The sequence below is a fragment of the Phyllostomus hastatus genome, unplaced genomic scaffold, assembly GCF_019186645.2.
Source record: "Phyllostomus hastatus isolate PE091 unplaced genomic scaffold, TTU_PhHast_1.1 phas_contig_196, whole genome shotgun sequence".
Lineage (NCBI taxonomy): Eukaryota > Metazoa > Chordata > Mammalia > Chiroptera > Phyllostomidae > Phyllostomus > Phyllostomus hastatus.
The window spans coordinates 8,786,169-8,806,521 of NW_025333709.1; the positions used below are offsets into that span (position 1 = coordinate 8,786,169).

Consider the following 20,353-nt stretch of genomic DNA (forward strand, 5'->3'; position numbering starts at 1 on the left):
CAGGTTTTAGATCTCCGAGGCTCATCACGCGGCAGTGCAGCAAGGGGAGGGAAGGAAGGAGGGAGGAAAGGTCTGGGGTCCCGCATTCCCACCTGCTCTGGTCGCGGAGCCGCAGCGCCTCCTGCTGGTGCTGTTCCACTTCCTCCCGCAGCTGCCGCAAGGCGTCCTTGAGCTGCGAGTTCTCCTGCAGGAGGCCCTCCTCGCCGCCGCTGGGAGAATGCTGGGCGGTGCCCTTGGGGGAGCCGGCCGCGCCTGGGCCGCGCCCCTCCTGGGAAGAGGGTAGCCGGGAAGGGTGTTTCCAGAAGGCGCAAAGGGCCCCCGGTGAGCGCCGCCCACCCCGGAGCTGCAGGGGCAGTAGGGAGCCACCGAAGGCTGTGTGCAGGCGCACTTCAGAGGAAGACCTGAGGCAGGGCAGTGGGCCGGGGCACAGAGGTCCGGGCTGTGAGGTCCGGGTGCTGCCCCGCTAGGTGGGAATTCTGGATGTGCAAGGGAGGGGCCAAGGGGCCGAGTCTGACCCGGAAGTTCAAGGAGAGAGGCCTTGACCTCGGGTGACGGGGCTGCTCCCGCTCAGGGGAACAGGGAGGCCGAGACAGGGGAGGGCGCAGACACTCCCTGCAGACCTGAAGCAGTGACCCGAGCGGGCGGTCTCTGAGCCCTGTCTGGTGCCAACACCCTGCGATGCTGCTGTGTCCAAATTAAAAAGAACACGTAGAACTTAAAACCTGGGTTTTCTTTACAAGAAGGTCAGCCTGCAGGCCCGCCAGGTGCCCCCTCGCAAAGGAGAAGGGTGTCCCCCGTTTGGGCTCCAGTACCCAGGGCCTCCCCTCTCAGAGCTGGCTGCAGCCCTGCCTGCTCCCAGAGGGGTGTCGTGTGGGCGGCCCGGGGCGCACACCTTGGTGGTGTCCACGTGGTCCTCGCTGTCGCCTGCACCCTGGGCGAGGGCCCGCGGCCGGTCAGAGCTGCCCAGAGTCCTCAGCTCAGCCTGCAGCGCCTCCAGGTCCTTCTGGTGCTCCGAGCAGGCGGCCCGCTGCTGCCACAGCTCCTGCCGGAGGGACTCTGCGGAAGGAAGGGCAGCGAGGTTCAGGCAAAGGGTCAAGGTGAAGGCTGAAGTCTGTCCTGGTGTGGGTGGTGCTGAAGGCTTGGGGTCGAGGTCTCCAAACGTGTTTCAAGGTAACAGTAACAAGAGCTCTATGCACAGCACACTAAATGTGCTTAAAACCCTGGAAAACTGTTTACTGAAGCCCTACAACCATCCTACCCAGTGTCGCCACAGCCCATTTGATGATGCGGAACCTGAGCTCAGAGAGGCTGAGTAAGTAGCCCAGAGACACACAGCTAGTGAGTTGTGGAGTCAGGATTCAACACGTCCAGTGGTTCCTCTCCACTCGGAAGCACCCCTTAGCCTTTTCCTGGTGAACAGGGAAGGTCGTGGGTTTCAGTGGGACGGCCTTGAGTCAGGTCGGAACCCTGAGGCGGTGTGGGCCTCCGCACCAAGTCCAGAAACCAAGAGAACAGGGAATTATCGAGTGACCAGGGGCTGGTCTCCTGGGGCTGCAAGTCTCAAGTCGGGAATTTTGACATTTATGCCAACTCTTAAGGAGACAAAACATTTACAGGTTCTCCTTTCCCTGGGTGTGAGGTTGGTGGGGTCGTGGGAGCAGGAGATGATGGCACGTCCTCCGAACAGAGGGAGGATTAAAACCAGAATCCTCCGGGAGAAAGGTACCAGCCCGCCCCCGCCCCGCCCCCTTAGCTCCGGGAGGAGTGCAGCCGGAAACTCCGACTTCTTCTCCTCGGAGGGTGGCGGGTGGTTTCCAGTCGTGCCCTCGCACAATGGAAAGGCAAAGAAAGCAGTCGTTTCAAAATGAGCATTTTCTGATAGAGTGCATGCTATTCACTGGGATATTTTTTTTTAAAGAAGATATTTTTTTAAGAGCTAGCAAATTCAATGCTTTTCTGTGAGGGACTTTTGAGACTGTATTTTAGTTATTGCAAGTAACTTGAAATATTGTTTCAGTAATTCCATAAGCCATAAAATAAGTACCCGATATGGGCCTCAGTACATAGCAAGTGCTCAGTATATATTTGTGAAATACATGAATGATGTTTAGAGGGGAGATCAATGATATAGTAAAAGTGTATTCGTTGTGAAAGATTTCCCATATGCCTACTGTGCTGCTCTCCAAGGCGTAGTATATCAAACACATGTGAGTGCTTAATATATTCTGATGACGTTGTGTTGAAAAATTTATTTGGTCATTTTTTGTCCCCAATAGAATTATAATAAAGTAACTTCAAAAGCTTTTTTCCTTTAAAAAAATGCAGACACAACCCCATTTTTTGATATCCTTTATCACAAAGTTGCAATAAAACCCTTTAGCAAAGCATGATCTGTAGTGTATTCATTATCCTCCCCTTTTCTCCCACCACCTATCCATCCATCCATCCACCTATCCACCCACCCATCCACCCACCCACTCATCCATCCATCCACCCACCCACTCATCCATCCACCCACCCACTCATCCATCCATCCACCCACCCATCCATCCATTCATCCATCCACCCACCCATCCATCCATCCTCTCATCCATACACTCATCCATCCATCCACCTATCTACCCACCCACCCATCCATCCACCTATCTACCCACCCACCCATCCATCTATCCATCCGTCCACTCGTCCATCCATTCATCCATCCATCCATCCATCCATCCACTCATCCATCCATCCATCCATCCATCCACTCATCCATCCATCCATCCATCCATCCACTCATCCATCCATCCATCCATCCATCCATCCATCCATCCACTCATCCATCCATCCATCCATCCATCCATCCATCCACTCATCCATCCATCCATTCATCCATCCATCCACTCATCCATCCATCCATCCACTCATCCATCCATCCATCCATCCATCCATCCATCCACTCATCCATCCATCCACCCATACATCCACTCATCCATCCATCCATCCATCCATCCATCCATCCACTCATCCATCCATCCACCCATACATCCACTCATCCATCCACCCACCCACCCACCCATCCATCCAGCATGTCTGGGTCCCCACCCCAGCGTATCACAGCATCTCCAGGACTCTCACCCTCTCGCCCCCACACACGAACCTGCACTGCAGGTCAGGCGTGTCTCATGCAGACAGTGGAGCAGGAGTCACTGGGCCCGGGGACACGTAATATCACTCTGTTGTACAGGAGGTGCTCCCACCCACCCAGTACCACTCAGGATGCCTATGATTTGCTATTTTCTTTATGGCCCCACAAAGCCCTTTCTTCTTGGGACAGATGCTGAGAATCCCAGCCCGTCCCTAGGGCCTCTCCTAATTGTTTTATCAGGAAAGGACCGAACTGCTGTGCGATCCGAAGGGTCCGAGAACGGGTGGCAGGGACATCTGTGCCAACAGCTGCCAGGTGTCCTGACCTAACCTTGGGGGGTCTTCGACCTGAGACATGTGGCACAACCCAAGTTTTGTCTTTTATGAGTTCTTCAGATTCTGCTAACGGTTGCATTTCCAACATGGCTACCTCCACCCCGGGGTGCTGTTGACGGGGAAATCTGTGGGGCTCTCCTCCCTCCCTCCCCCGCATCACCTCCCCCAGCAGGACACGCTGTCCAGTGAAAACCCAACCCGCAGCAGGTAGATCTTAGTCACTTGTGCAGGTAAAGGCATTGCCCTTCTCCACAATTCTCTCACGGGAGGAGCCCTGCCTGGGTGTGAAGAACCCCCTAAGGAGGCCAGCGTGGTTTTACCAGCAGGCACGGCGTAAGGAGAGGCAGCTGTGCCGCCCTGAGCGGAGAGAAGGAAGGTGAGAGTGGAGCCTGCAATGAGGAAGAAAGACGGTCTGCCAAATGGGGAGAGGCCCCCGGGGTGGGCTGGCAGCGCTGGCATGTGCAGCAAGAGGAACAGGGAGCATTTGCACAGTCCGTGTGCCGTGCACTTACTGGCGGAAATCTAACGGCAGCCCAGTGGGGCAGAGTCTGTTATTATTCCCACCTGACAGCTGAGCAACGGAGGCACAGAGCCGCGGCGCAACCCGCCCACGGTCACCAGCCAGTGAGTGTCGGAGCTGGGCTTCCGGCCAAGGCACTTTGGCTCTGCCCACCTCCGTGGGACTGGCTCTTGGTGTGGGGACTGGAGGGGAGGCGAGTTTCGTGCTGGGGACTGTGAGGCAGCAGGTGAAGGGAGCAGGGAACATGCAGGAGCCTGGAGGCCTCGGTCGCCCTGAACTTGCAAAAATCTTCAGAATGGAAACGAGAGGTTGTGGCAACCCTATGAAACGCTTACAAAGGTCCACAGGTGTGGTTTATGTTCAGTAAGTAATGATGATGATAAAATTATCTACATTCACTGGGCTCATGTTATAAGCTAGGTGTTCTATATTTAATATCTCATCAAATCTACAGTACGCCCCTACGAGGTAGGGGCAATTACAACTCCATTTTATAAGAAAGGGAAACGAGGCTGAGAGTGACCCACCCCAGGTCTCACAGCTAGTTGGTGGCAGAACCAGGAGAGTCACCCTGGCCTGTGGGCCTCCAGATCTCCGGGCCCCACGCCGCTGCCCCGGCCACCCTGAGGACCCTGCCGGCTGCGGCTGGTCACATACCTAGCAGCAGAGCCTGCTGAGCCTGCGTCCTCTCCTGCTCCCCCTGGAGCTCTTGCCGGACCTTCTCCTCCAAGGCCTGGAGCTCTAGCTGGTGTGCCTGGTGCTGCATCTGGAGGCTGTGGCTGGATTCCTTTTTCAAGAGCTCTTCTGTGGCCTGTGGGAAAAAAGTGGAAGGAAGGAGGCATAAAAGTGGGCACAGAGGGGAGACCTATCCCCTCTGCCAAGCTCCTCTTCCACGCTGTGAGCACTTGCCACTCCCTGGTGGAGGGCTTATCAGCCTCCTCCCCAAACTCTCTGGGATGGCAGTGATGGCATGGCCACAGCAGCCGTTTTGTACCATGAGAACATGACCCTGGTCCACAGCTGACTGGACCAGAGTGGACCCCTCTTCCAAGCTGGACCATCACTGGGGATTTGGTGTTAGGAGATGGGAAGAGAGAGAACAAGAAAGAGGGAGAAACAGACAGACACTGACTACATGTCCTCCAGTTTAACACGTTCAGGAAAACAGCCCTGCTGGTACCTTGATATTAGGGCTTCTGACCTTCAGGACTGTAGTTTAACTGTGTTGTGTTAAACCACCAATGTCATGGTCATTTGTTACAGCAGCAATAAGAAACTAATAGAGTTCCTTCCTTCCTTCCTTCATTCCTTCCTTCTTAAAGAGTTTATTTATTTATTTTTATAGAGAAAGGAAGGGAGAGAGAAAGAGAGAAACATCAATATGTGGTTGACTCTCACATGCCCCCTACTGGAGACCTGGCTTGCAACCCAGGCATGGGCCTTGACTGGGAATCGAACCATCAACCCTTTGGTTCTCAGGCTGGTGCTCAATCCACTGAGCCACACCAGCCAGGGCTTCTTTCTTTTCCTTCCTTTCTTTTTTTTTCCCCCAGAAGAGAGTTCCAGTTAATATATAGCCCCACTTTTGAAATCAGCAAACTGAGGCTGGGAGAGATCAATTTACTTTTCCAAGGTCACCCAGAAAAGATGCAGAAATCATCAACCCTTCCCTCCTCCCCCTTTTTTCCTTAAACAGAGGAGGAGCTGGGCTCAGAAAGGAGAAGTGACCTGCTGACTGAAGACAGTCACTGTGGAGGTCGCACGGTGACCCTGGGGCTGCGCTGTCCGGGGCACAGGCCTTTCCACTCCCCCGTGCAACCTCTGGGAACAGTGAGAAAGGCCTTTCACCAAATGCACGAGGCCTCCCTTGGGGTGGACAGAGACATCCTGGGGCCTGGGGCAGCTGCGTGAATGCAGCAGCGCCTTGCCCCGCCCTCTGAGAAAGTAGAAGGTAGGAGGCGACAGATGAACTGTGTTCGAACCTCCCTGTGGAGGGCCTGACCCTCACCACAGCTCTCCAGGCCTTCTGGAAGGTCTTTGCTGCTGAGCTGGCCTTTCTCAACTCTGGGCTGCCCTCCCCCTTTTTAGCTGCTGGGCTGAGCCTGAACCCCCAGCATGCATTGTGTCCAGCCCAAGTTAGGAAAGAAAACTAATCTTATGTTACCCAGGTCACACGCAGGTCGGGAAGACAGCACCAGAAACCCAACAGACCTAAGCCTGAATCCTTGCTTCGCCACTTCCTAGCTGTGGGACCCAGAGAAACGACTGAACCTGAGCCTCTGTCCTCAGCTGGAAAAGGGAATATGATAATAATGACCTTGAAAGACGATTGTAGGGGTTGGGGGGGTTGGGATGACGTACGAGAGGCCCCCCGCAAGCTGCGTGGCTGGGGCTCGGTCGCTGGCGGGCTTCACGATCAGCTCCCTTACCTTGAGCTCCTGGTTTTTGGCTTTCTCAAGCAGGCGGAGGGCTCGCTGGTGGGACGCCTCCAGCTGGGCCCTCCCGGCCTGGTTCTGCTGGACGGTCTCCTGGAGCTCGCGCTGCAGCTTCTCCCTCTCCTGGTCCGAGAGCCGCCGGAGCTCCTGCAGGTCCTGCCTGTAGCTGCTGGCGCACTGCTCCAGGGCCTGCTGCATCTGAGACACCTGCCGGCGGGCGGGCGGGCAGCCTGCCCTCAGCTGAGTCCCCTCCCACCTCCCGCCTGAGGGCCTTGAAAGAGGCTTTGACCCAGCTGGGCCTCCTCTGCCTGTGGGAGCTCTGAGGGGTGGGAACCTCAAGCTGCAAGAATTGGGGACTGTCAGGCCTCCTGGGGCCATGGATGCTGGGCAGGAGCAGAGCAGGACTGGGGCACAGACCACCCCAGAGAGATCAAGAGGGCAGCAGAGTGCCCCCCCAGAGGCCCACGAGGCCTCCCTCCCCTCCTTCAGCTGCTCGCTCAGCCCTGCTTCTTGCTGAGGCCTCCCAGGCGAGGCCATGTGGTGCTGTACCCCCTCCCTCATCACCAGCCAGCCCCCGGTCCCTGCTGTTCCACGCTGCCATTTGTCCTTCTTCCTGAGCCCTCCTCATCTGCTTGTGTATTATGTATGGGCTTTACTTATTTCTTGCGTCTATTCTTGATGGTTTGCACCCACCTGCCCTGCTAAAATATAAGCACTTTCATGTAGGACTTTTTCCTGGCTTGCTCACAGATAAACCCCAAGCACCTGGAGGTGTTCCTGGCTCACGGTGGGGGCTCACGAGCCACACAGGTGTGGAAGGGATGAATAAATAGAACTAAGAACCCCACCTGGCCCTGGGCCTAGAACGCCCGGCACAGCACGGGCGTGAGTCGGGCCCCACATGTGTCAGGAAGGACGAGGAGGAGGAGGTGGGTCTCACTGGGCACGGGGGCACATCCCCATCACAGCCACCCTCCTACCTGGGCCTGCAGTCTGGCCTTCTGGCCCTGCCACTCCTCCCGTAGACACCGGATTTCAGGGGCCTTCTCCTTCAGCAGGGAGCCCAGGGGAGACTGTGGGCCCCCTCCTTCCTCCAGGGGCACCGGGACCCTTCGACGATATGGAAACCAGAGTCACGAAAGGTCCTAGGCTAGAGATGGTATGGTCCCCACCCCCGCCGTGACATCTCGACCACTCAGGCTGGGGGAGCTCCCACGGCAGGTGGTGGAATGAAAAGCATCTTCTTTGGATTAAAAATAGCCTGACGTACAGCCTGAAGTGTCATTGCCCGTGGGATACAGTCAGGATATAGCTGGACCCTCCTGGTAGCTGTTTTAGTGGGCACTTGATACATGATGACCACCCGACAGGGTGACCAAGCTTAGTCACTTTTGCGGGGCCCTTGGGGGCCCCCCTCTGGAGGAAGAGGTCTCCATGGTCTAATTTCACAGCTCTTCCTGCTTAGGAGAAAACTGCAACAATAATGCTTCACTTGAATCCAGTACTTCACGCCTTTCAAAGCATGCTCTTAACTTTTCCTGGCTGCCCCCAAGTAAATGTGGGGGATAATAAACAGGCCTTTACAATGTAGCAGGGACAGGAAGATGCCGGTTTAAAGCTGCAGTGATTTCTGCATTCTAGAACAGATGCCCCCAAATGTCTTTGGAGAGACCTTCCAATCCCCAATTCTGAACTCGTGAACCAGCTGAGAAATTCAAATGTAGCCGGCTGAGGTTGTAATGTTAAGTATTTATCCCGTTTAACAATGGAAAAGGATGCCACAGGGAGGACATCTCAGGGCAGAGGTCGCTGAAATGTGAATGGTGCTTTGCTCCCTCTGGCAAGGACACCGGCCAGGGGGCCAGAGCCTAGGAAGGCAGGGCCCTGGATAATGAAGAAAGGCCACGGGAGGGGGGTGGGCCTGGCTTGAAAGAGGTGAGAAGGCTCAGCCACACGGGCACAGGCTGGGGGTTGAGGGGCCTCTGAGAGGAAGGGAAGGATGCCAGGAGCCGCCCAGCAATGTGGTTAAAAGCTTGCATGCTAGAGCCAGACTGCTCAAGTTCAAGTTCAAGCTTTACTGCATATGTGACCTTGGGCAAGATCTTTAAGCTATCTGGGCCCAAGTTTCCTCCTCTATAGGGTAGTTACGTCTTCTTGATGCGTTGCCCCTTTACCATCATGAAATATCCCCTTTAAAATCCTGCTACTACTCTTTGTTCTGAAGCCTACAGTGACAGTCCAGCCACATTAGCCTCCGCACGTTTGATGTTAGCCTGGCACAACTCTTCCCACCCTCTCGCCTTCGAGCCCGTGTGTGTGCCCGCATCGGGGCTGCCACGGCAAGGCACCTCAGGCTGGGGCGCTGAAAAAGTACACGTGTATTTTTTTTTCCCAGTTCTGGAGGCTAGAAGTCCAAGATCAAGGTGTCCGAGGGTTTGGTTTCTTCGAGGCTTGCAGAGAGCCACCTTCCCATCGTGTCCTCACACGGCGGCCCTTCGTGTTACCTGTGTGCCGCCCTCCTCTCCACGGAAGGACACCCGTCCTATTGGAGGAGGGCCACCCCAGTGACCCCATTTTTAACCCAGTCCCCTCTTTAAAGGCCCCATCTCTACACACAGTTGAATTCGGAGGTGCTGTGGGCTAGGGCCTCAACATATGAATTTTGGCGGGGGCACAATGCCGCTTGTAACAATGTCTTAATATTTCAATGTCTCTTTGTGGGTAGTGGATAGTAATCTCTTGCTGTTTCCTCCTGACAGTCTCTTTGAGATGGTGTGTTCATTTCATTTACATTCTAATTATTGAGATGGTTGGGCTTAAATCTGGCCATTTATTTCCCATTTGCCCAGTCCTTTTTCTTTTTCTTTTTTTTAAAGATTTTATTTATTTATTTTTAGAGAGGGAAGAGAGGGAGATAGAGAGAAACATCAGTGTGTGGTTGCTGGGGGTCATGGCCTGCAACCCAGGCATGTACCCTGACCGGGAATCGAACCTGCGACACTTTGGTTCGCAGCGCATGCTCAATCCACTGAGCTACGCCAGCCAGGGTCCCCAGTTTTTCTTATTGTTGTTCTGTTCTCCCTTTTCTGCAGTTTGTATCCTCACCTTATCACAATCTATGCAGTGTTAACATGGTACCTCTTCGTGTAAAATGTGAATCCCTTACAAAGTATAATTCCTTCGATCCCACCACTGGCCCTGGGCCAGGGCGGTCATGTACTGTCCAACCACTGTGCATGCATTGTGAGCCCCAGAACACGATGTCAGTGTTACTATTATCATCCTTAAGCAGCTCAGTGTCTTTCAAAGAAATTAAGAGGAGAAACAGTCATCTTTTATATTTTTTTACACATGTACCATTGCTGATACTCTTAACTCTTGCCTGTAGATGTAAGTTCAAATCTGGTGTCATTTCCTTTCACCATTTATCATGCTGCAGGTTGGCTGGTGAAAAGTTACCTTGGCTTTTGTGTACCTGGAAATGTTGCTATGTCACTCCTGGTTTTGAAGGATATTTGCAATGACCCCCTTTCATTGCCCCCCAATTCCCTCACATCCCAAGGAGCCCATCCCATCCTGCCACCCACCATCACAAAGCCAGTCACAGCCGACCCTCCCGATTTCCCCCACCCATTCAAATTCATTTTAGCCCAGCCAGTGTGGCTCACTTGGTTGGAACACCCTCCTATAATCTGAAAGGTCGCAGGTTCAATTCCTGGTCAGGGCACATGCCTCGGTTGCAGGATTGGTCCCCTGCTGGGGCGCATACGAGAGGCAACCCATTCATGTTTCTCTCCCTTCCCCTCTCTCTAAAATCAATAAGCACACCCTTGGGTGAGGATTAAAATAAACAAAAGCAAAAAAAACAACCGATCCTGACCTGCTCTCCCCTACCTTAAGTCACAGCCAATGGGAAAGCCGCCTCCCTTTTAGCCAACAGGACAAGAAGCCCAGTTTCATCACCGTCATCCTTCACGGGGGCAACCACTGACTGTGCAACCCCGCCCCCAAAGGAACCGCTGCACTGGTGTGGTCCCGCAGTCCCTGACTTTAGATCTCAGACGACTTTCTCTCCCTTCCCCCTCACTACTTAGCTCTTCCACTCCCACCGAAACCCTGCGTGAGCAACCTCCAGAGCCCCATCTCCTCATTTGCTTCTATACTGAGGACGCCCCCTCACCAGTATAGCCACCATGGGAGGAAAAGCAAGGCTACTGCAATCTCCACCTTCTGCTGGCCTGCCCAGCATCCTCTCCCTGGGAGAGTCTGTCCACAGAGATCCTATCTAGTCCACAGGGTCTGGGCACATCTAACTCTGCCCCCATTCCCAGCTTGCCCCAGGGAAGGACATGGGATACCTGCCTGCCAATCAGAGCCCTCCATCTGCTAAACCGGCATGACTGGCTCAGGAATGGACATGTGACCCAAGCTGGGCTCCTTAAAGACCTCTTTGACATTGCTGCTGGTATTTCCAGGGAAAAAGAAAGGGAAAGAAAGATCTTTCCCTCTGGAATCATGAGTTCTAAACAGGACAACGTTTGTGGCTGCCCCTGGTAAAGCGGTGGTTCTAGGACTTCCCCGGGGGGCCGGACTCCAGAGGCCTCCCTGCCCTCTTTAACTGGTGCCCTTAACGCCCAGACGCTGACACGGAACCCGGAGGATGCTACGGGAGGGTCGTTAGCTGGAGCGTTCATTCGACTAGAGGGTGCCTGACACCACCACGGATGGGCTCATGGGCGCAGGTTCTGCTCCCCAGGGCTAGGGTCTGAATGTCTGTGGTCCTTCAACCTTTATATGTTTTAACCTATTGCCCAATGAGACGGAGGCTTTAACAAGTGATTAGGTCATGAAATGGAGCCCCCATGATGGGATTCGTGTGCTCACAGGAAGAGACCTGGGAGAGACACAGCTCTCCCCCCGCCCACCATGTGAGGACACAGAGAGAGGACAGCCATCTGCGAGCAGGAAGAGAACTTGCATCAGGAAGCGAATAGGCCCACAACTGGACCTTGGGCTTTCTGGCCTCCGGAACTGTGAGAAGCCAATTTCGGCCACCCAGTCTATGGTGTTTTGTGACAGCAGCTCGAGCTGACAAGACATGAAAAGAGCATATTCTTCCCTGCCCAGTGATATTAGTTTTGGCCATGCGACTTGCTTTGGCCAGTGGAGTGTGGGGAGAAACAAGAGAGTGCATTCTGAGTGTAGGCTTCAAGAGGTAATGCATATTTCCACCAGCCCTTTGAGCTTCTTCCCGTTGCCACGACAACAACATGCCCCGGTCAGGGACTAACCCTCTAGTCTCCATCCCAGAGTGAGAAGGCCTGTGGAGCAGACAAACTCTACCCACGGTCCGAGGCAGGCAGTGACACCTGACCCTCAGCCGCATAAGCCCAGCAGAGCTTGGCAAAGCCAAGAATCAAGGTGGCTGGCCTATGAACTAAAAATTACTGATATTTTGAGAATGCTTGTTACAGCAGCAAAAGGTGACTAATACAGCTGATACAGACAGGAGATACCTCCTTGGGGACAAAGCTCCTTTGTCTCCCCTAGTTAAAGAACGCTTGGAAGGACAGGAAACAGAGGTTGGGGCCAGCCCATGTTTGAGTTTTGGTCAGGTTTACTGACATTTTTAAGTTTCAGGTTCTTAACCTATAAAATGGCCTTTCAGGGTTGGTGTGGCAACTACATGTGACAGTTCAGAGAAAGCCCACAGCTGTGCTGAAGACATATGAGATTTGCCTGTTCCCTCCTTAACCATGATGCAAAGGGCAGTGATAATTCCTTGAGGACAAAATGAATGAATGAATGAATGAATGAACGAACGAACCCTTCCCAATCCGAGTCCTCATTCGTGGGCGCCCTCAGACGTGTGCATGTCCCCCTGTACCTGTCCTCTTCGTCACTGCTGGCCCCTTCTTTAGCTGCGATCTTATCTTCATACTCTTCTCCCCCGGGCAGGGTCTGAGAAGGCTCATTCAGCACCAAGCATGGATCCTAAGGCAAAGACAGTCGCAAGATGAGACTGAGTGCAGTTCCCCGATCCAAGCTGTGACTTATCAACGCAGAGAGCAGAGGAGAAAGAGCCCCAGCAACCCAGCCCTGGAGCGCGGCTCGCAGGCCCGGAAGACAAGGCCCGTGACGCATCAGCACCCGGCTCAGCGGCTTGGCTTGGGAGCCGGATCAGGTCCTCGCGTCCTGCTTTCCAGGCGACCGGGCATTTCACAGGCTGACGGAACTAAGACACGGAGAGTGTAAGGAACACGTCCAGGGTCCCCCCATCTGTGAGTAGAAGAAATGGGATGTGCCATCAGGCGACTGGACCCTGGGGCCTGGATGCCCGACCCCCTCGTGACGCGCTCCGTGTATGGCCCACAGAGCGTGGGGCCTCGCTGGGCCTGCTTCTGGGCTGTGGCGGGGATCAGAGAAGGGTGCCGGCCACAGCCACGGCCCATGGTGATCACACCCAGTCCGCAGGTGGCAGTCTGTGGCATCTCACTGAAAACATCAGGAAACATGGCACCCGCTGAGAGAAGCGGGGTGTGGTGGGAAGAGAAGAATGTGGGAACTGTGAGTTAACACTGAGGCTCTGGGATTTTCTATGAACTGAATCTGTTCACGTCATTCTCCCCTTCGCACAGAGATATGGAGGCGAGAAAGGCTTTCTTAATTTGATCTTTCCATGTGTCAGGGTAACTGTTGACCACGAAAACAGTGGAGCAAGACAGACCAGGAACAGATTTCTTTGTTCAGTGCCACCCCCCCCCATCCCCAGTGGCAGGGCCCAGTGAGTCTGGTTCAGGGCTGCGCCCTCTCAGAAATGACGCTCCTGACCAGCTTACAACCGTCACGCGGAGCTGAGGCTAAAAGGCATGGTGGGCGTTAAAAGTATGTCAGAGATCTCTGATTCCTATAAAACCCAGAAGCAAATATCATAGCCTAAGCAAAACAGCTTTGGGAGACACAGTTATAAAGATAGGTTTGGCATAATACAGAAAAAAATTGCACCATATACGTGGAACCACCACCGCCGAAAGTCAGAACAGCATAATGCTACCATGTCAGTAAGCAGATGATGATTAAAGTTAATCAGGTTCAGGTTTCCAAAGGAAGACGGAAAGTTATAAGGAAATTTTGGTAAATAGAAAGCATAAAATATGTTGGTCAAAATAAAATTGTACCAGTCATCATGAAACACATGAACTGGCTAATTTCTTTGGTCATGGATAGCTATCCTGATAAAAGAAAGTGTTCATTAAAACACTCTAATAGCCCTGGCTGGGTGGCTCAGCTGGTTGGACATTGTCCAGCAAACCTAAAGGTTGCCGGTTCAATTCCTGGTTGGGGCACACGTCTAGGCTGCAGATTCGGTCCCTGGTTGGGGCAATACAGAAGGCAACTGATTGATGTTTCCCTTTGGTATTCATGTTTTTCTTCTCCCTCTCTTTCTCCCTCCCTTCCCTCCTCTCAAAATAAAAATGAATAAATAAAGTTTAGCAAAAGCACTCTGATAATGAACCTGTAGGCATCTAACAATACAGCCTGAAAACATACAGCAAAATGTGCAGAACTGTAGGAAAAAATGGGCAAACGTATAAGGGGAGATTTTAATATACTCCTCTCAGAAACTGATACATTAGGCAGAGGCAATGCACTAGCAAATGGAAGATTCGGACATGATTAAAAAGCTAAAACTAAACAGCTAAAAAAAGAGCCTACTAATCACTGCTAACATTTAAATAGTGCTTAGGGTGTGCCAGGTCCTCCCTGTATGAGGGGGGCACTGTTACCCCATTTCAAAGGTGACAACAAAGGCAGGAGAGGATCCGTAACCTGCCCAAGGTCTCATAGTGAGCATATCACAGAACTAGAATCCAAATATGTGTACTTTAACTACCAACTGAGAACACGCCTTTTTTCTATTATGTAGGGAACATTAAAAAAAAAAAAAAACCTGATCCCACAGCAGGCTACAAAGCAATCGCAACATAGTTCAAAGTGCTGGTATTCTGCAGACCGTGTTATCTGGTGACAATGCAACCAAATTAGAAAGCAACAGAAAGTAGGTTATAAAAAAGGTAAAGTTCAAAACTCTGAACTACAGCTAAAGAGAGACACTCCGTGGGAGATTTACAGCCTTAAACGTGTATGTGAAAAAACACAACATTTAAGAAGTCAGAAAAAGAAGAACAGAACAAACCTAACGTAGAAGGAAAGAGACATGACAGATACAATTAAGGACGCAGAGAAAACAGACCTGACCCACACATCGGGAAGCTGGCTTTTTGAAAAACGCATCAAACCGCTGGCAAGCCTGGTGGTCCGGGAAAACGGGAGAAGGAACTTGAAGCCACATGAGTCGTGGACAAGGATGTCCTGTCCGTTATTACGAAATGAAAAAGCTTTCAGCTGGACTCCAGGCCACTGTGCGGACTGCGGAAGGGCAGGGGTGCGATGTAACTGCTGAGCCGCCTCATCGCCCACCTTTAAAGGCCCCCTGGGCAGGAGTCCAGCAGCGGGAGCGGATGAGAAACGCTGGGAGAGCTGACGATGCACCTGGACGACGGCCCTGACCCCCGGCTACGGTGCACTGGTCTGTTTCCCCACCGTGACGCGTGGGTGCCTGTGGCTCTCTGAGGGGGCAGGGAAGACACTGCGCTGCTCCCGCGCTGCTGCTGGGGGTCAAGGATGGGGAAAGGTCAACGGCTCGTCTCGGGTCTCACGGCCACGGGAAGGTGGCACGAGGACTGGACCCCTGGGTTGTGGGACTCCCATCTTTGTCCTTCCATGTCACCGCTCCGGCACGTGGCTGTGCCGTGTGAGCACGATCGCCAGCTGCCAGGATCAGGACCTGACTGGCTGTCATTTCCAACCGTGTTGTCACAAACGCGCTGCCGAGACGCGTCTGCACAACAGACACTCGGAATCAGCCTGAGAGGTGAAGGCTGTTTCCCACACCGACAGGGACGTGAACTGCGTGATCCTGTGTCTGGTCACGGTTTCCAGGCCCCAGGACGCCAGAGACAGGGGCGTCCTTCCCAAAGGAGATGAATGTCACCACCCGCTGTCTCCCACAAGTAACTAAATGCCCCCGTGTTCTTCTAAATCATCCTCCAGCCAAGGCAAAGTTTTGAAGACGTTCTTTTTTTTTTTTTTTTAAGATTTTATTTATTTAGTTTTTAGAGACGGAAGGGAGGGAGAAAGAGAGAGGGAGAGAAATATCAATGTGCAGTTGCTGGGGGCCGTGGCCTGCAACCCAGGCATGTGCCCTGACTGGGAATCGAACCTGCAATGCTTTGGTTTGCAGCCCACACTCAATCCACTGAGCTACGCCAGCCAGGGCTGAAGAAGCTCTTAATCTAACCTTTTCACTACCAGGACTCAAAATGGTACTCACAGTCTGCTTGTTCACTTGCCATGCCCTGCATCAGTTTGAGTACCAGAAAGCGCTCAACTGCAGCCACACGCAGGTGTGTGAGGAGCAGGAAGGATAAGGACTGATAAAACACGGTTCTTAATTTCAACAAACTTACGGGTCAGTAGGGAGGCCAACAAGCCTTGTAAACGACAAAAACAGTCCCCTCCCCTCTCTCCTACACTTTGTGTGCCTGTGTTGTGGATCAAAGTACATCATTCAGAAGGAGCCAGGGTGCCATTTAAATATTTCACAAGTGGACTTGGCCATGGAGATCAAGAGCTGGCGGAAAGAAGGCTTTGAAGCCCACTGACACTTGCTTCACTCTTCTCTGCTTATCCACTTGGATGCACCCCAGCGAGTTCCTCCCGGCGCCGCTGACCCGCGAGGGTGTACCCTGAGTTGTCCACCCCTAACTCACACTCCTGGGGTCCCCATCGGGCATTTCCTCAGGTTCAGCTCGGCACTCTCTCTAGTGCTAAAGTGATCTGAGCATACACTGTGCTCAGAAAAATAAATCATTCTCCTTCTTTCCAGCCACCCACCACAAGAGCCTGCTCCCTACTCCTCCCAAGCGCGCGGCTGATCACTTTCAGCCCGTGTTCACATTAAGTCTCCGGCTTTCATCCTCGAGGCTGTTAACCTCTTCCGGATTGTTTCCCTTTCAGAGGAGCACCCGCACCCAGGACGCCTCCCGGAAGGGAATTGTCCAAGTCATTCTCAGTCTTTCAAAGGCGCCTCAGGCACATCTGAAGACAGAACAGCTAATGCAATGGGGGTTGTGCTGAAATGATTCCAGGGGACTGTGATAGATACTATAAAGCCATCCTACGTTTACAGAATGTTTAAGTTAAGTTTTGAAAAGTGCCTTTGTGTGCTTTCTTCCGTCGATCGCCACAAGTCTCTGGGGCGTGGGGGCGGGATTATCACTGCCACTTTACTAATGAGATGCACCAGAGTGACGTGGCTGATGGCACGGGCTCTGGCGCTGCTCTTTGGGCCTCGGTTTCCCCGTGTGTGAAACGAGAATAATAACAACACTTGCCGGACAGGGGTGCTGTGGGACTGCGTAAAGCGCGGTGTGCCTGGCTCATGGGCAGGGCCTTACCTGCGTCGCCACTAAGAGCCACGGGAAGCCACGCTCCGGGAGGGCCTTGGACTTGCCTGAGGTCCCCGTGCAGGGGTGCGGTACGGCTGGGGTGGAATCCGTGTCCTAACCGTAGGAGTGGCTGCCCTCCTGTGCCGCCTCCCTGGGCTCCAGCAGACCTCAGCCTGTCTCAGCCTGGACCCTCTCCAGGGAACGGGTCTCCAGGGCAGCCCACCTTGTTCCGTGCTGGATGGAACCAGACCCCTCAGCTCCCACCACATGGAGCACAGCAGGCCCGTGTGGCCTGACGACGCTCAGGACATCAGGTGTTTAAGGGCTTAGCGATCATTTGTCTGCTCACCCCCAGGCGTTGACGCCCAAGGATTCATGTGATCCTCCAGGTTTGGTACAGGGTGACGGCTGCACGGCAAACCGTACCGGGTCTCCTGAGAGCAGGGGACACTTCTCAGGTCTGGGGGAGCTTCCACACACACCTGTCTCCCTTCCCACTGGCCTCGGGGTTTTTGCCTTGGGACCTTTCACAGTGCTCCTCCCCTCTGCCATGTCCCTTCCTGGTAAAGTCACATGCAACCTCAGTATCCAGGCAGGTGGCAGCAGGTGTCACTGGTCTGGGCAGAAACCTCCCTCTCCCCTACCAGCTGCACAGGCATCTTCTTGTCATCATTACAGCATTTCTCAGACAGTTGTTAGGTACACAGTGATTTCTCCCATTTGAAATGGAGTTCCCCAAGGACCTGGCCTGGGCCCCACTCACCCCAGCACTCAGCCCGGAGCCTTGTGGGGTAACAGCCCTCAGCTACTTGTTGAGGTGAAATGACTTGGAGAATAATTAGCACAAACAACTCTCTTTTTGGGGGGAGCAGATGCAAGCAAGAAAAATCTATGAAAATGTCAATATTCTTTGCCCCCAGTTCAGTGCAACCCGGGTACCAGAAGAGTTTTCCAGAAAAACGTTTCCCTTCATAATCACTGAAATCGGCTTTCTGGAAACCGGTGAATCAAGCTGTGATGCTACGGGGCTCAAGGAGACCCGACAGAGGAGACCAGGACAAAAGGTTCAGGGAAGTCCCTGAAACTTGGGTGCGGACAGAGAGAGACACCGAGCTTTGGCAGCCTTCCCTGGGCGAGTGGAGCGAGAATTTGGCTCTCAGTTGGCATTGTTACTTATATTTCCTTGACTCACCGAAATGCTTTGGCAGAACAGCTAAGGGGATAAACTGAAACTCCTGAGTCTGGAACAAGCTTAAATGTATAGCGCCCAATCCAGGGAGAATGTCACTGGAGAAGCTGGCCTTTTACGCCCTGTTTTGAGACCCCTGTGTCCAGCCCCAGGTCAGCCAAGTCCTCGAGTCTCCCGCCAGTGGGAACGCAGGCAACTAGTTGGGAATGAGGTTGCTCAGCCACTGGACTGCACCCTAACCCTCCAGAGTTCTGTATTATCTGTTATCACTGAAGTATTATCTGTAGTAGAGCAACCTCAATGGCCATCAACAAGGAAGGCCAAATATATTATGGTTTTTCTGTTCAAAGAATACCAGGCACTTGTTCTTTAAAAAGTAATAATAAAGTTGACATGGAAGTGTACTGATATGTTACATCTCTAACCTATAAAAATTTAAGTCAGAGAAAGCAGAATGCAGGAGCGAATACTATCATTTGTGGAAAAAGCGCCTGTTTACACAAGGTATGGCTCTGCAAGGAGAAATAAAAACAAGGAACAAATAAAAACGGAACCAAACAAACAGTAGGAAACCAGGGTGACAGGCATGCTTTTCGTTGTATGCTGGCTATACCCCTTGACTTCTGCACCGTGTATGGAGATTGCCTGTTTGGAAAGGAAGTTTAATTTAAAAGAACGAGACCTGCAAAGTGCATGCAAGTTGCCTGACAGAGTTCACAGCGCCAGATGACTGATTCTGTTACTGCATGTGCACATCATTGGGAAGCTATTTGTTTGTGCGTATTTCTTCCCTGTAACATCTCACTCAGAGGCCAGCACGTCCTGGGACTCCATGAGTGAGTGACAGTGGCAGGAATGAATAACGTGGACGTTAAGTTGAATCCAATGAAACTGCTGCTCACTGAGGTCCTCCCTACTGCCCTGTGCAGCCAAGGGTCCGCGCTTCTCTCTGGAAACCGAGCTCCGTGAGGGACGAGCTGGGCAGAGGCAGGAAGCGGGACCTCCTGCAGTGCCTCCCGAAGAAACCAGCCCTGCCGGCACCTTGATGTTGGACTTCCAGCCTCTAAGACTGTGAGACACCACACGTCTGCGGTGTAAGTCCCCAAACGTGTGGTGGTTCATCACGACACACCTGGGAAGACCCTATTGCCTACCAGAGCTGGACAGAGGAGCGCACGGGCCCAGGTTTCCACCCCGGGGCAGTGTCCCCAGGAGGGCGGCGTGCAGGGCACCAGGGTGGGAGTGACTGAGACCAGGGATGTGGAGGGAGGTGGCAGGGGGTGCTATGATGGTGTTACGCTTTGCGCTGAACAGAGCCAAGGGCCCCCCGTGGAGCCCAGGGCCCCTTTATCTGCCAGGCCGGCTGCTCTCAGAGAGCGGGGGGCAGATGCATCTGACAAGGCTTGCTCTTTTTCAGACCACATGAGTTACTACTTAGAACTCTGTTCTGTTCGTGGCTTTTGCAGAAGGATTTTGCAGTGATTTTTTTCCCAGGCCTATTGGCAGCTCTGAGGTGGAAAATAAAAAGCCTATTAATACCAGCGAGTGTCTCTGGGGACGCCGGAGTGTTGAAACAGAGAAATACCCTTAATTAAAACGGAAATAGCCAGGGCTTACCTGGGTCTCTAAAATGCGGTGGTGCGGGCAGTTCCGTTCCTGGGGTCCCTCCTCGTCTCTTTGGGGGCACACCTTGTTCTGCTGGATAAACTCTTCCAGCCTTAAAACCTGGAACAGAAGAATGGGAGTGCTCAGCGATGGAACCAAGGCACGTCTCCTGGGTGTGCTCGCTAACCTGGGAACCCCTTCTCCTGGGCCCCTCCGTTCTGGGGGCAGTGCCCCAGTGGGCAAATTCCAAACATGCTTCCAGAAAGGCCAAGTCTGGTGAGCTGGTTGCATCGTCTCTTCAGAGGAAGAGGAGCCTGGCCGGTCTGCAGGAGTCCACACTGCCCTTACAACTATTTACCTATGTGGGTCTGCACTAGAGCTGTGGGGGCGTTTTCATTGGCTTTCACACCATTTGTACACTACTTCTTTCTTTTTAAAAAAAATATTTTTTATTTACTTGTTTTTAAAGAGAAGGGAGGGGAGGGAGAGAGACAGGGAAAGAAACATCAGTGTGTGAGAGAGACATGAGGGAGACACGGATTGGTTGCTTCTCACAGACCCACCCCCTGGGGGCCTGGCCCACAACCCAGGCATGTGCCCTGACTGGGACTTGAACCAGCGACTTTTT

General features: G+C 53.0%; 1 protein-coding gene across 4 annotated transcripts in view; it reads right to left on the reverse strand.

Moving 5' to 3' along the window:
- Nucleotides 1-20,353, reverse strand: part of FAM184B (family with sequence similarity 184 member B) — a 79,374-nt gene that overhangs the window by 10,430 nt on the left and 48,591 nt on the right. For 3 of the 4 annotated variants that reach the window (XM_045834273.1, XM_045834271.1, XM_045834274.1), the window contains exons 7-13: nucleotides 19,738-19,845; nucleotides 12,248-12,414; nucleotides 7,401-7,530; nucleotides 6,415-6,627; nucleotides 4,643-4,796; nucleotides 893-1,056; nucleotides 93-268 (exon numbers count right to left, since the gene is read on the reverse strand). In XM_045834273.1, the coding sequence (XP_045690229.1) occupies nucleotides 93-268; nucleotides 893-1,056; nucleotides 4,643-4,796; nucleotides 6,415-6,627; nucleotides 7,401-7,530; nucleotides 12,248-12,414; nucleotides 19,738-19,845 (1,112 nt within the window). The remainder of the gene's footprint in view (nucleotides 1-92; nucleotides 269-892; nucleotides 1,057-4,642; nucleotides 4,797-6,414; nucleotides 6,628-7,400; nucleotides 7,531-12,247; nucleotides 12,415-19,737; nucleotides 19,846-20,353) is intronic. The other variant, XM_045834272.1, reaches the window with a different exon arrangement.